The sequence below is a fragment of the Gracilinanus agilis genome, chromosome 1 (genome assembly GCF_016433145.1).
Source record: "Gracilinanus agilis isolate LMUSP501 chromosome 1, AgileGrace, whole genome shotgun sequence".
Lineage (NCBI taxonomy): Eukaryota > Metazoa > Chordata > Mammalia > Didelphimorphia > Didelphidae > Gracilinanus > Gracilinanus agilis.
In genome coordinates this window covers 162103009-162119387 of record NC_058130.1, presented here as the reverse complement: position 1 = coordinate 162119387, position 16379 = coordinate 162103009, and the positions used below count along the sequence as shown (strand labels likewise).

At 35.4% G+C, this 16379-nt stretch overlaps 1 protein-coding gene across 4 annotated transcripts in view; it reads left to right on the top strand.

Annotated features, from left to right (window-relative positions):
* The window catches only part of KIF27 (kinesin family member 27), a 97429-nt gene that overhangs the window by 32709 nt on the left and 48341 nt on the right, over window positions 1-16379 (top strand). For all 4 annotated transcript variants that reach the window (XM_044658507.1, XM_044658515.1, XM_044658522.1 and 1 more), the window contains exons 8-9: window positions 7678-7833; window positions 11773-11978. In XM_044658507.1, coding sequence (XP_044514442.1) covers window positions 7678-7833; window positions 11773-11978 — 362 coding nt within the window. The remainder of the gene's footprint in view (window positions 1-7677; window positions 7834-11772; window positions 11979-16379) is intronic.

Sequence of the window (16379 nt, the reverse complement as noted above, 5' to 3'; positions counted from 1 at the left end):
GGAAGGTAAGGGTTTAAAAAAAATTTTTTTTTAAATGACATTAATGTTAATTTCTGTTTGGAGTATGAAATTTTCAATACATTTCAAAATTCTACTCAATGAGAATTTATTAAACATCACAAAATATAAGGTACTGTGCTGGGAATATAAAGAAGAAAAATAACCTAATCCTTGCTCTCCAGAATCTTTGTATAATGAGGATGTGATATTAATACAAATAAGTATTATACAAGATAGAATGTGATAGAAGCAATGGAGAGAATCCAACAAAATACTATTAAAAAATTCAAGGAAGAAGAAATCACTTTCAGCTCTAGGGGCAAATGAGGGAATCAGGGAAGCTTTTATTGAATAAATGGTACATGAGTTGTGCCATAAAGGAGACAATTTCAGTAGGAGAAAATAATAAATGAGTTGCCTTTTGGATATGGAGAAAAGTCTAAAATACTTAAAAAAAAATGAGAGACAGCTAATAGTTAATAGTCCGGTTTAGTTTGAACATAAAGTGTGGGAAAGAGAATAGGATGAAACAAGCCTAGAAAAGATAGGTGAGAGATAGATTGTGAAGGAATGACTAGCAGAAGAATTTGTATTTTGTCCTCTAGTCCAGCATAGTCAACTTGAATGGCTTGCAAAATTCTTTAAATGGCAGCTGAAACCAGATTAAAATGCAATTGGAAAAAGTTTAACAAAACAAGTAAAAATAATTTGAGGTTTTTCTAAGTCATTATGCACACTCAGGGATCCATTTCTATTTGAGTTTAATAACCGCTCTAGGTAGTGCAAAGCTGGAGGGGACATCCTGTGGCTGAGAAAGATTAATTTGAGAGTTCTTTGAAGAATGGGCTAGATAGGAGAGACGAGACAGAGACTAGGAAGCTATTTTCAGATATGGATGGTGCAATAAATTTTAAAAGAATGGGATAGTGAGTTATATCTTAGAATGTGGGAAGCTGAACATTTTTAATATTAGTCTAGTAGGTCCATCGAGGGAGTTCTTTCCAGCTCTCAAGGAATGCTCATGATGGAGAAGTAAACATTTTTTTAAATAGGAAAACTGCACAATGATTCTAATTTATAAAGGAAGAGAAAAGTAGAAGGTTATTTTTATGTCTTAGTTCGTTCCATGGGGTAGAGTAAAATAAGAACTTATATATATATAATACTTTTAAGGTTTTCAGAATCCTGACAAGTACCCAGTGAGATTGATAGAACAAGTATTATTATCTCTATTTCATACATAAGGAATCAGACTCTTCCCTATTGAGTGACTTGCCCGTGGTTTCAGAGCCAGTGGGTGTCTGGGGTGAGTACTCTAGTTTAGGTCTCCTCACTCCAAGTCTAGCACACTTACTTTCTGTTATGCCTTATTGCTTCGAAAATATGGAGAAAGGGAACTGAGCCCATTGTCCATCATATATTTTTCTTCTCTATTAAAATATCCACTTCTGTTTTAAACAGAATACTTGAACTTATTATTGAATTAAATTCAGTGCCTTTCAAGATACCTTAGGAAATGCATTAGATGTTCAATATGAATAGCTCCTTTCCTTCTGCAAAGCTAAATACATTTAACATAGACTAGCCTCCTAAAAATTACTATTTTTATATATTTCTTCCTTCCTTTCTTATCTTTGCCTTAATTTCCCCCCTGGATTTCTCTCTTCTTCCTTTTAGTTCTGATCTACCACTAATAATTATACTTTCAACTATTATATCAGCTCTGAGAGCCTGGATGCAGTAGTTTAGCTCATAATTTAAAATATTTTAGGCAAATGCTCTTACTTGAAATTAGTTAAACTGGCTTATCTCAGCTTCCCCATTTTTGTTGATGGCATTACCAGATTTCAGTCACTTGGGTTCAAAACCTTAGCCATCTTTGGCTTTTTCCTTTGTGTCAACCCCCTTTATTCCATCTGCTGCGAAATTCTGATAATTTTTCTCTCCACAGTATCATCTCACATCTGTATTCCTCTACCTCCTTCATACTGCCCCCTCCTTAGTTAAGTCTCTTCTTGCCTCTTAACCAAAATGATTTGAATTTAGCTGTGGGCTGAAAGAAAAGCCAATTGTATCTCTCGTCCACCTTTAATAAAAGTAGTCAATTGAACATTTAGGTTTGATCACATCACTCTTCTGCTCAAAAACACTTATCGCTCTTAGGATGACAAGATCAAAGATACAGAACCAAAAATGATTGTCTGAGGCCATTTATTTCAACCTCTCAGTTTTATAAATGTGGAAACTGAGACCAGAGAGGTAAAGCAATTTGCTTAAGATCACCAGCAAGTCAGTGTTAGAGTAAGAATGTAAACCCCTAGGTCTTCTGGCTACAAAGCTCCTCTCTTTTTGTGACTTCTAACTTTTATTGGTTCCCATTTGAGTAGAGGATAAAATATAAATCCTTGATCTAGAATTAATTATTTTTCATAATCTATCTTGAACCTATATTTTCAGACTTTTTTCATATCATTTCCCTTCTTGCACACTGTAATTTTCTTATCAAATTGGACTAATTCAAACATTTGTTAAGCACCTACTAGTGCTAGAGACTGTGCATGCTAAACTACTAATTATTTCCTGATCTAGCCATAATACTCGCCTTTCTTTGCATTCATATATTCCCTCCCAGTGACAGTGATTTCTTAAATGCTAACTCTGATGGCCTTTTTTCTCATTCATTATCTTTTTAAAAAAATTTTTGGCACTATTGAAAAATTGAATTGAATTAAACATTTATTGAGTCCACTATATGAAAGGTATTTTGTAGGTGCTAGAGAAAGCAATTCCTTACATTCTGCTAGGACTATGGTTTCTCAAAAGTGGAGTTGGCAGAATATTGGGGGACAGGGAGTAAAGATGGACAGGTGTGGTTTGACACCCCTTTCAAGGAATTTATAATCAACCAATGAGAGGATGGAAACGATAAGTCACATCTCACCCACTGTCCCCATAGTGGTAAGCACTATTCTACTCTGTCTACTCGGTCCCCTCTACACTATGGCCAGCCTTTAGGTCTTCCACTTGTGGCAACAACAGTTCTCTTTCCTGCCATGACCTTGTAGCTGCAGCATCTACAGGCCCCGGGAGGGACTCGTAAGCAACCCTTCCTTTCACTGGACTCTGTTTTTAGTGGAAAAGAATATTAGAAGATAAGAAGGCATGGATGAATATATTTTTTCTCCTCATGCTGCTTCCAAATGTGCCTATTTCTATTGAAGGCATCACTATCTATCTAGTCACACAAGTTTGCAAATCTCAGCATTATCCTCATCTTCTCACTCCCCCTTATCAGGTGCCTAAGCTTGTCCTTGTTCTTTCTCCAACATCTCCTCCATGGGTTCTCTTTTCTGGTCTGCCTGCAGTAACTTCCCACAGTTCTCCCTGCCTCAGGTCTCTCCCCTCCCATTCTCCACAGACCTGCCAAGCTTCAAAGGGCAAGTCTAACTATATCAGCTCTTCTGTCTAGTAGATTCCACTGGCTCCCTATTGACTGTAGGATCAAATATTATCCCATCTTTACCTCATCCTTTTTTAATTTCTGTTTTGTGTAGTTAGAAATTTTTTACTCATGGAGTAGTCTAAAAAGTTTGGAAACCATTGTTTCCAAACATCCCCCTGGGGAGTGTGGGGGATACATAGTATACATAAGTTAGGATAATACAAGGATGACTGGAAGTGAAAGAGATGGAGGCACTAACACTGCGGTGAGCCTCAGAAAGAGGAAAGGAATTCTAAGAGGTAAAGAAAAGAGAATATAGTCGAGCAATGAGGAACAGTCTGTGTACAGATACAGAGATAGGAAGTGACAGAGAGAATTCAGGGAAAAGCTAGTGTAGTAGTAGGCTCAGTTTGGCTAGGACACAATACTTATGAAGCAGAGCAGTCTGAAATTACACAATCACAGTTTGAGCATTGGTAGTGGGGGGCCTCAGCAGCCAAATAGTAATAGTCTAATACATAAATGAAAGGAATCTCCATTATAACATACCCTACAAATGGTCATACCTCCTTTGCTTGAAGATGTCTAAGGAAGGGAAACTCACCACTTTTTGAGGCAGCCCATTCCACTTTTTAACCTCTCTAATTGTTAGGAAGATTCCCCTTAAATCAAGAGTACAGGGAGCAGTGGATTGAGAGCCAGGCCTAGAAACAGGAGGTCCTGGATTCAACTCTAACCTCAGACACTTCCTAGCTGTATGAACCCTGGGCAAGTTACTTAATCCCCATCGCTTAGCCCTTACCACTCTTCTGCCTGGGAACCAATACACAGTATTGATTCTTTTTTTTTTTTAGACATTTATTAATATTCGTTTTTAATCTGTTTACATACTTTATGCTCCTACTTTCCCCTTCACCCCCCGCTCTCCCCCCACCCATGGCCAACGCACATTTCCACTGGTTGTAACAAGTGTCCTTGTTCAGGGTCTATTTCCCATTCATGTCTGCCTCAGTCCATGCTTTCAAGCAATTGTTTATCTTATATATTTCCTCTCCTGCAGTCCTTCCTCTGAATGTGGGTAGCATCTTTACCATAAATCCCTCAGAGCTATCTTGTGTCATTGCAGTGCTGCTGGTACAGGAGCCCATTACATTTGATTTTACCATAGTATATCAGTCTCTGTGTACAATGTTCTTCTGGTTCTGCTCCTTTCGCTCTGCATCACTTCCTGGAGGTCTCTCCAATTTGCATGGAATTCCTCCAGTTTATTATTCCTTTTAGCACAATAGTATTCCATCACCCGCATATACCACAATTTGTTCAGCCATTCCCCGATTGAAGGACATCCCCTCATTTTCCAGTTTTTTGCCACCACAAAAAGCGCAGCTATAAATATTTTTATACAAGTCTGTTTATGATCTGTTTGGGGAACAAACCCAGCAATGGTATGGCTGGATCAAAGGGCAGGCAGTCTTTTTATAGCCCTTTGGGCATAGTTCCAAATTGCCAGCCAGAATGGCCGGATCATTTCACAACTCCACCAGCAATGCATCAATGTCCCGATTTTGCCACATCCCCTCCAACATTCATTACTCTCCCCTTCTTTCATTTTAGCCAATCTGCACAGTATTGATTCTTAAATGGAATATAAATGTGTTTTTTTTAAAGAGTATATTTACCTCTTTGAAACTTCTATGTATTTACTCCTGGTTCTGCCTCCTGGGGACCAGAGAATAAATCAAATCCTTCATCCATATAACAGCTCTTTTAAATACTTGAAGAGACAGCTATCATGTTCTACCCCATCTTATTCCTCCTGAAAATACTCTTCTCTTCTTCACTCTAAATATGCTCAACTCATTTAAATCTATAAAGGTAGGTTGGAGCCAAATTGTGGAGGTTTTTAAATGCTAGGCTAAAGAAGATTTTTGAGTAGCAAAAGTAGGGAAGACATCAGAATTGTTTTTTAATAATTATTTTGCAGTTATGTAGAGGATAAATTCAAGAGAAGAGCAGTAGTGTGGCCAATCAGCAAGCTATTGCAAGTAGGCTAGATGACAGGGGTTGAGGGCTGTAGAGGAATGGCCATGTGAATTGAGAGAAAGAGATGTCTGCAAGAGATGTTGTAGAAGTAGAGATAAGACTTGGCAATTGATTGGCTGTGGGGACAGAGGGAGAAGGAAGAGTCAAATTTGACCTCCAGTTGAGTTGTGAACTCAAGTTAACTGGAAGGATAGTGATACTTCAGCTCAAAGAGGGAAGTTTGAGGGATGGATGGATTTAGGTTGAAAATAATGAACTCCACACTGGTTGTTGAGTTTAGACTAGGATGGCGAAACATTTAGGAAGGCAGTTAAAAGTAGACTAGAATTTAGAATTTATATTACATTTAGATATAGAGCTTTTGGGAGGCTATGTAGAGATAGATGATAATTGAACTCATGGGAGCTGAAGATATGTCTTAGAGAAGAAGAGAGTAGGGCCCAAGACAGAGCTTTGGGAGACATACGCACTTACTAGTCAGGAGAAGAAGAAACAAGACAGAGCAAAGTCATGGAAACCAAGGGAGAAGAAAGCATCTACTTGGTTGGATAGTGTCAGATCCTTCAGTTTAAATAGGATGAGAATGGAGACCAAAGAATCTATTTAATTTAGCAGTTAAAGAGATTGTTGTTGTGATCTTGGAGAACACAGTTGCAGAACCACCCCTTCCTTCTGGTTTTTCTTTCTTTTCCTAGAAGTGATACTACTGTCTACTACGTCTCTTCCTTCTTACCTGTCTGTTCATTCTTTTGTTGCCTCCATTGTTGGTATCTTTCTCTAACATTTGACCAACCTCCAAAGCTCTGCCCTGGAAACCCTTTTTGCTTCTCTCTATAATCTCTCCCTTGATGATCTTGTACTCTTCCATGGGTTCACTTATTACTTCCATGCAAATGACTGCCAAATTTATATTGAACTCAGTATTTCCTTGAGATCTAGACCTATGTCTTCAGCTTTTTATTGAGTATTTCCTTCTGGATGACCTGCTGGCACCCCAAATTTATATCCTAAATGGAACTCATTTTTTTCTCTAAACATGTCCTTTCTTCCAACTTTTCTTCTTATATTGTTGGAACCACCATCTCTCTACTGGGCCAGATGGAAACCTCCAAGTCATCATTAACTATTTCATCATTTCTATATCCATTTTCTGTATCCAGTTAGTTAACAGATATTTTTGTTTCAATATGTATATTTCTTACATCTAGCCTCATTTTCTTCACTCAGTCACAGAGCTACCGTCCTTACTAAAGCTCTAATCTCTCTTTGGGACCATCGTAATAGCCTTCCTACTAGTCAATCTGCCTCTTTCTTCTCTACATTTCCTCCTTCACACAGATGATAAAATAACATTTTGTTGTTCAGTCGTTTTTCAGTCATGTCAGACACTTTGTGAATCCTATTTGGGTTTTCTGGACAGAGATACTGGAGTGGTTTGTGATTCCCTTCTCCAGCTCATTTTACAGAGGAGGAAACTCTGAGGCAAATAGGATTAAGTGACTTGCCTATTAGGGTCACACAACTACAGGAAGATGAGTCTTTCTGACTTTGGGCCCAGCACTTCAAACACTGGACCACCTAGCTGTCCTAAAATCATGCTACTAATATGCAAATTTTAACCATATTACTTTCCTGCTCAAGAAACTTCAGTAATTCCTCATTACTTATTAAGGAGAAAATATAGAGCCTCCTTATTTTGGCAGTGTACTCTTAAGTTCTTGTCAATTTAGATTATTAGCTGTTTCTATCTTATATTCAATGGAATACAATATTTCATATTATATTATATTGTATCCAATGGCAGTAATCATATCAGTACTGTCTCTTGTCTCACTGTTGTTCATATAGCAGCCCCTTCCTCATGCCTGGGATTGTATCCCTTTCTTAACTCAGATTGTTGCCTTCCCTCATGAAACCTTCCTACTTCCTCCTGCCTAGTGTAATTTCTTCCTCCTCAGATTTTCTTATAGTACTTTTTATCTTTCCTTTGTTGTCCTAGTTATTCTGTCGTATTCTATATTTATTTTTTTATGCTTTAATACGCCTCCCTATTAGATTGTAAACTCTTTGAAGGGCAGAGATCATGTTATTTTTCCTTTTTGTAGTCTTAGCACTTAGTACTGTGCTTTGCAATGTACTAGGTGCTTAATAAATGTTTGTTTGAATTGAGTTTTGCTTCTTTTATGTTTAAGGTATAAAGGTTGAAAGTCTCCAGGAAAGTCAGGTATTAAACATGCAAAAATTGAAGAATTCAGAACTCAGACTCACAGAAGCTAAGCAAAAAATGAGAGAACTTACAATCAATATCAAGATGAAGGAAGAACTCATTAAAGAATTAATTAAAACAGGTAATGGTTTCTTGTAAGCCAGCTCATATGCAACAATATTTTTGTTACTAACATTACAACACTACTTTTGCTTTTTCAATGCATACTGTAGCCTCATTATGAATCCAACACAGTAGAATATAGCATTTTAAAAAAATCAGTGTTCCTCACACATTGCAATAAATATTTCTCTGTAAATGAAGTAAAGTAACTCCTTCAGAGGGACCCTGTCAGAGGATACAACATTGTACACCTGTGGTCTCCAAACTTTCTAATGACAGGAGAGAGAAGATATGGCTTATCTTCTGTTCTCTCTGGGACTGGAACTGGTCATTAGAATGGAATCATGTAGGTCAGCTGCCTTTTTCTGTCCTTTTTATTTATCTTCTTTCAGTCACCATGTATGTTATTACTTGGTTCTATTGCTTCACTCTGCATCAGTTCCAATAAGTCTTATTTTTTCAAATTCTTCATATTTGTTCTTTCTTATAACATAGTACTATCCCATAATAATCATACACCAAATTATTAAGCCAGACTATCTTTGCAAATGTAGAACCTTTCCTTCTATCCTAAACCTTTTTGAGATGCATGTTTAGTTGTGGGATTACAGGGTCAAATGGATATGAACATTTTAGCTACCTTTTTCATAATTCCAAAAAATTTTCCAGAATATTTGGATTAATAATTTATACCTCAACATAGTGAATTGTGAGCCAATCATCTCAAAACCCTTATAACATTTACTTTTTTTTTATTATCTTTGACAGTTTAATGGGTGTGAGGTAAAAGTCTAGAGTTGGTTTTATTTGCTTTTCCCTTATAGTTTTTGAAAGTTTAAACTTCTTTTGAAGATGCTTTAACCACTTGTGTATTAATTACAGAATGGTTTTTGGTCTGGGTGTTATGTGTGTATGTGTGAGCATGCAGGAAGAGAGATCAGTAAGGGCTAGGCAATGGGGGTTAAATGACTTGCCCAGGATCACACAGCTAGGAAGTGTCTAAGATCAAATTTGAACCCAGGATCTCCCATCTCTAGGCCTGGCTCTTGATACACTGAGCCACTTAGCCTGCCTCCCAGTTTGATATATTTTTTGTCAGTTCTCAATATTTCTGAGATTTCAAACTTTTTTTAGACATATTCCTCACACTGGAATTTTCTTCCTTACTCTGCAATTCCTCTTTTTGTTCTAGTCTTACTGATTTTGTTTATGTAAAAGATTTTCCATTTTCTGTAGTTAAAAATTGTATATTTTATCTTTTATGATGACCTCTTTGCCTTGTTTAAGAATTTTCCCCACCCATAATTGTGAAAAATGCCATCATCTTCTATTCTCTGCTAATACCTTTTCTTTGATGATGTGACCTTTTTATATTTAGGTCATATTTACATTTTATTGTTGGTGTATAGTGTTAGATGCTGTCCTAAATTAATTTTGGTCAAACACATCTGTCCAGTTAAAACTAATCATTTTCTTAGAATAGACATTCCTTCTAGTAGTTTATGCTTATGGATTTGCCATATACTGTGATTATTTCTGAGTCTTTACACATTTATTCTGTTCCATTGATAGACTTTTTATGTCTTTTAACTAGAATACTTTTATGATTATTGCTTTTTATTTTATACTTTGAAGTCTAGAAGTACTGAGTCTGCATCACTCCTGTCTTTTTCATTGTTTACATTAATATTCTAGATTCGTTATTTCAAATGAATTTTAATCACTTTGTCTTATTTTATAAAGTTACCTTTTTGGTAGCATATTAAACCTATAAATAAATTTAGGCCATATCCTTATTTTTATCACCATGGCCCAAATTTCTTTAAAGTGTTTTATAGTTGTATTTATGTTCTTTTTCAAATCATATTAAATTCATTTCTTATTATATTATTCCCTATGTTGTTCTCGGAGGGACATTAAGATACTTTGTTTTGTGTACTTTATAATTGTTTTGAATGAATTGGAAAGTATCCTCAATCCAGAAAGCAGAGGCTCCAAGAAAGCTGGCTGGCATCAGAGCTAGTTTAGCTGGAGGAGGACACCTGAGTAAAGTTGGTTGGGGAATGTGACATTTCTGTTACCATCATTTTTCCTGGTTTTTTTGCTAGTGCTATGTATAGTAATGCTGTGATTTTAATGGATTTTTTGTATTCTTTACAAAAACTTTTAATATTTAATTTACTCTTTTAATTTTTTATTAATTTTATTTTTTAGATAAATTACAATATCGTGTGAAAATGGAGATGATTTATCTATTCTCTGCTTGTGTTTTATACCTTTAACTTCTTTCATAGCTACTTTTCATATTTTTAGAACTATCTAAAATGTTAATGACAAAAATAGACATTTTTGTTTTACCCTGATATTGGGAAAGTTTTTTTATTTCTTGATTGCAAATAATGTAAATATTCCATTTTTTATTTATGTTTTTATCATAATCAAAAAGAGTTCTTTTTATAGTCTTTTGACTTTTAGAATTTTTAAAATAAATGAATACTATATTTTAATCTAAGATTTTCCCCCACCATTGATGGAATCATTAGTTTTATTATTTGTATGGTCAATTATGATAATTATTTTCTTAATATAACATCCTGACATTTGTGGTATAAATCCAACTTGGGTCTTGGTCAAATAATTTCAGGGATATGTAATTGGAATTTTCTTACTAAATTTTAAAGAATTTGCATAGTTATTCATTAGTGTCCTTGGTTTTTAAATTAAGATTTTATTTGCCTCGTAAAAAGGAATTTGGTAGAGTATATTTTTCTTAATTATTATGAATAATTTCTATAAAACATTTATTTCTCTTTAAAGATTTGACAGAATTATCTTGTATATCTATTTTAACCAACATTTTTTCTTTGGCAGTTCAATAAGGACTTGTTTGGTTTCTTTTTGAGACTGGATTATTTAGGATTATATTTAGAATAACTTTGTTAATTTAAGTATTTTATAGATTTATGTAGATAATTATCAATTTCTTTTAAGCTCTCGGTTAGCTAATATATAGTTGTAGTTTGTAGTTTCTTAATTTTTTCTGTTCTGATCTTTTTGAATTTACCTTGTTTATTTTTTATTTTAGGAATCTGACAACTTTCTCTTTCATTCTTTTGCTCTCTCTCTCTCTCTCTCTCTCTCTCTCTCTCTCTCTCTCTCTCTCTCTCTCTCTCTCTACCTCTCACTCTAGCTCCCATTGGGTTAAATAAAGATATCTCAATTTTTTGATAATCTATCGAAAAAATATCCCTTAGTTTTGTTTAGTACTGAAGTGTGTAGTCTATTTCCTCTTTTTTTAATTTTTGAAATTTCTCCTTCTGGGCTTGTTTTGGATTTGTTGATTTTTTTCAAATTGAAAAAAAGTATTCAATTAATTAATCCTTTCTTTTTCTTTTAACTAAATATTTTTAGAGAGAGAATTTTTCCCACAGACAGTTTTAGCTGCATCCCTGAAAGGTCTTAAAGATATATTTTACTCTCATAAAAATAATCTTATTTATATTTACATCTTCTTGTTTTTTTATATGATATTCATTTCTTCCTCTCCCCTACACAAAGAGCTGTTCACTGTAATAATTTTTTTAAAGAAAGGAGGGAGAGGAAGCCATATATCTTTTGACATGCAAGTGCCAGAAAGTTTTGATAGCCACTGATTTCCAAATAAGTTGAGATTTTAACCTGAAAATGTAGTGTATATTTTCATCCTTTTATCCCCATATATTCTTTGACCTTTTGTTTTTCTAAATAAATTTTGTTATTATTTTCCTTAATTCTATATAGCTTTCAGTTAGTATTTTAATCAGTATAACATTAAGCCAAGTCTTTATATTATTTTGGTAAGCACTGTTAACTCTTATCTATTTAATTCATAGGTTTAATGTTGATTATTTTAACTTTTTCTAATTGAAGTAAATTCTACAGATGATTTTTGAATCATTAAAAATTTCTTTTTATTAAGGCAATGATGCCAAGGCTGTAAGTAAACAGTATTCTCTGAGAGTAACAAAACTGGCGCATGAAGCAGAACAGGCCAAAGTGGAATTAACTGAAACACAGAAACAGCTACAGGAACTGGAAAACAAGGATCTGAGGGATGTTGCTTTGAAGCTGAGATTACAGAAGGAGTTCCGAAAAAAGATGGATGCAGCAAAACTAAAAGTGCAGGTAATTGATTAACCCTTATCTCCAAATAGTTTTCTTTCTAGAATTGAAGATAGGGAGTGAGATTTCATTGACTTTAGTAGAATAAAGAGAAAAGGCAGTAAGGGAAATTGAATGGTGAATAGTTTTCTTTTTTTTTTTTTAAAAATCCAATTTGTTAGTAAACATGTATATATAAATGTCTGTATGTGGGTATGTATTTTTAAATAAACCCCTACTATATTGATAGATATTGACTTGACAAGGATGCCTTTGGCTTCTCTGGCCTACTCTATCCCAGCATATCTCCCTCTTTTTTCTTTCTACCAGCGAGCTCTAGGACTTGTCTAGCTGGTGGTCCCTACTGGTTTCTAGCTGATAGCATCTTCTTTCTGAACCTAGATTTCCTCAGCTCCTGTTTTGGTTTATGAGAAAGGACATAGGTTTTTCCCTCCACTTCTTTGCCTTGTTCCATGCAAATAACACATACCTGGCATTTATATATCACTTTAAGATTTAAAAAGTGTTATACATACATTCATTATCTCATCTGATTCTCAACACATTAGAAATAGACTACAGAAGTTCTCAACAAAATTAAGGGGATTTAAAAAAATATACTATCAAAAAATTGAGAAACTTCTAGTTAACCCAATGGGAACCAGAGTGAGAAGGTAGAGGGAGAGAAAACAAAAGAAACAGAGAGTTGTCAAATTCCTAAAATAAAAAATAAACAAGATGATTTCAACAAAGAATCAGAAAGGATTTGGTTTTATAACAAAGTACAAATATTTTTATTGATGCCATCAAATTTCTACATATTATTCCATGCCTTGACCCATAATAGAACCCCTCTCTACAAACAAATAGAAATAGTTAAAATGACCAACCCAGGTCTAAATATGCAACATTATGTACCCATCATACCCCATCTCTCTCCACTGAGAGAGAATATAGAGGTTTGTTTTCATCATTTATTCTCTAAGACTAGTCACCAAGTCAAGTTAATAAATAGTATGAACTCCTCAAAAGGGCATGGATTGCCTTTGTCTTTGTATTGCTAGTGCTTTGCATAGTACCTGGTACAAAGTAGACACTTGATAATTATTTAATATTAAGCATCAGGCACTATGCTAAGTGATTGAGAGATTTTAAAAAGGCAAAAACAGTCCCTACCTACCATCAAGGGGTCTGCTATGTAATAGAGAAGACAACATGAAAACAGGAGAGGGAGATATGTAAGAAAGCAATCTCAGAAGGAAGATATTGGCAGTGGGGGCCTAGGAAAAGACTCTTGCAGAAAGAATTTGAACTAAGAAACCAAGATGAGAGGTGGAGAAGGGCCATTTAGTCTTGGGGGTTCAGCTTCTAAATCATGCAATGGATCATCCCATTAATATGAGATTAGACATCTTTCTTGTTGTATTTTGTATTCCTGAAATAGGTGGAATTCATATAGCACTTATTTAAAAGATTTAAAAAGTATTATACATACATTATCTTGTTTGATTCTCACAACAATCCTATATCCTATAAACTAAATGCTATCATTTATTATACCCATTTTGCATGTAAGGAAACCAAAGGCTTCAGATTCATTGTTTATATCTTGCATGTTTTTTTAAATTTCTCCTCTTTCTCATTTCTTAGGGTGTAATAATGTATACATAGTAATATTGCTACTATATTATTTCATTCACAAACCACAATTTAGTCAGCCATTACCCAAATAAAAAGTGCCTACCATTTTTTTCTAGTTTAAAAAATTTGACAAAATGCGTTGCTTTGAATGAATACATAGAGCTCTTCTCTTTGTTTTTGATGTCTTTGGGATTGTAGGAGGCAGAAGGTATTAATAATTCAGTAACTTTCTGATATTATTCCAGATTATTTTCTTGAATAGATCAATTCAAAGCCCCACTAATAGTGTATTAGGATATTTATCTATTTGTGACTGTTGTCTTTCGCTTCTACATTGATTGATTATTTCCATTTAGTTTATCATAATCTTTGCTGATTGTGATGAGTGTGAAGTGAAATTTTAAACTTGTTTTAATTTGGATTTTCTTTATTATCAAGACCTTTTTTTGTGTATAATTGTTGGGTAGTTTACATTTCTTCTTTTGAAAACTTCATATCCTTTGAGCACTTGTAATGGGGAATGTGTTGCTCTTAAATTTTTGTCAGTTGTCTACATATCTAGATATATTCACAATTAATCCTGGCCCTACATATGACAATAAATGGAACTAGGCCTTGTTACTTCTTTGTTCAACCTCATCCTGGCTGAGTTTCCAGTTCTCTTTCCTGAATTTTTTGGGTGAGATTAGCTTAAGCAATCTGGGTTGGATGTTGTTAAATCAACTACTAGTTTACTAGCTGATTATAAATTGTATTTGGCTAGGCTATTTTGTACTTCAGATTTTCTAGAATCCATTTTTATAACCTTATTAATGGAGGGTGGGTGTAGGAACTGGACTGGCTTATTTGTTCTGTTTGGTTGCTTGAAGCAAATTTCCTGGTTTGTTCTTATTTATGAAGCTAATTTCTCTATCCGTTGAAGTAGCTTGATATTGAGGCCTCTCCCCTTTCAGAAGCAGAAGCTATATGAACCTCAGACTTTTAGGCTTCTTGGCGCTGGCCCTCTTCCTGCATTTCTATCCTGTTCCTTGCTTCATATATCCTTCTAGGCTTTTCTTGTTTATACCAACATTCCCTACCTCACTTCTTTCTGGAATTCCCCATCTTCTAGCTTACTAGGCAATGATATGGACACACCCTGGAGCCAATAGACAATGAATGCTTCTGTTCCTGGTGTATTCTTTCTCTAGTTATCCTATTCGCTTTTAGATGACTAAATCACTTGTTTATGTACACCTTTGCCCCTGGGTGGGTTGGGGGTTATTTTCAAAAATGTTTTCATATGTGATAAATTATGTACCCCACAGATATGGTATCACATACTATTTTAATACCAATGATGAAACAGTAAGGGTAAGAAATGTGAATTGCTACAGAAGTATTCTCTAATGTGTTTAATAACATGATATTTTGAAATTAAGCCTAATTGTTTTAGGAAAGCAAGTCAACAAAGCTTAATGAAGCACTTTTACATGTGGCAGGCATTGTGCTAAATGCTAATGATACAAAGAAAAGCAAAAGATAGTCCCTGTTCTCAAGGAAGCCACAATCTAATGGGGGAGAAAACTTGTACAAACAAGTCATGTACGGGATAAACTGCTGATAATCTCAGAGGGAAGGCACTAATGTTAAGGGGGATTGGGGCTTTCTGGGTCATGTGACCAGTAAGAGGGAAGACTAGACATTTCTTTGGTCCCCTCAACCTCTCAACCCTCTCCAAAACGGAATTGTGCCCAAAGATAAAGCAACTTGATATATCTCTATGGTCTAGGACGCCAAAAATCCAAAAGAAGGTAAAAAGAAGAAAAAATAACTCAGGAACTGATGCCTACCCTGAGCTCATTCAGTACCCCTTGCCCACTGTGTACCACTCTCTCAGCCAAGAGGTTTCATTAGCTGACCCGAGATCACAACACTGGCTTCTGACAGAACCCAAACCCACACCTCAATCCCCCATCTCTCTTTCCAGTGCTATGGAGATCTCCACTCCAGGCTATGGAAGTCTGCTATGGCTCAAGAAAGACAGTCAGTGCTATTATACCAAAGCAGCAGCAACAACAGCCTGTGCTGCAAAAGCTCTTTGTAGGAGAGTGGAAGAACAGAGGAAAAAGTCAGGACCTGGGTCTAGGCTTGACAGAGAGTACAACTCCACACCCCATTTGATCCTACCGCCTTCTCCAAGAACCTTAGAGATCTAAACCACAGAAACCCACTGAGTATCACAAGTGCAGAAATGCTCTGAATTGTGGCCCAGGCCAGAGAACTGAGGATAGAGGAGCAAGACAGGATACTGTATGTGGGTAGACTGTGCAGCACCTCCTATAAGCCTGAGAGAAATTGCTTAGCACCCAGCTGGGGCCAGTTCTGACCCCTAAAAAGTAACTTGGGCCAGAGTCTTAGATTGGTGAACTGTGAATTATCTAATGTTGGAGAAGGCTGAGACACTTTGAAATATACAGCCTGCTAAGGAAGCCAAAGTTGGGAGGAAAGGGAGTCAGAAAATGAGAAATAGGGAAAAATAGCAAGGGGTGAAGGAGGATGGAAGGGACTAAATTCAAAGATCTCAGGAAGAAAAAACTGAAAGACTTTGACAAAAATCAACAGGGAAAACATTAACAACATAAGGAAATATGAATATGCTCTTGGGGTTAAGCCTAAATTGAGTTCAGGTATCTATGAATAAATACTTCAAAACGAAGGAAAGTAATCTAACACTTGATTAAGACAGAAAACTTGTGGAATTTGAGAACATGGAACTACAATGTGCTGTTCCTGAGTGATTCA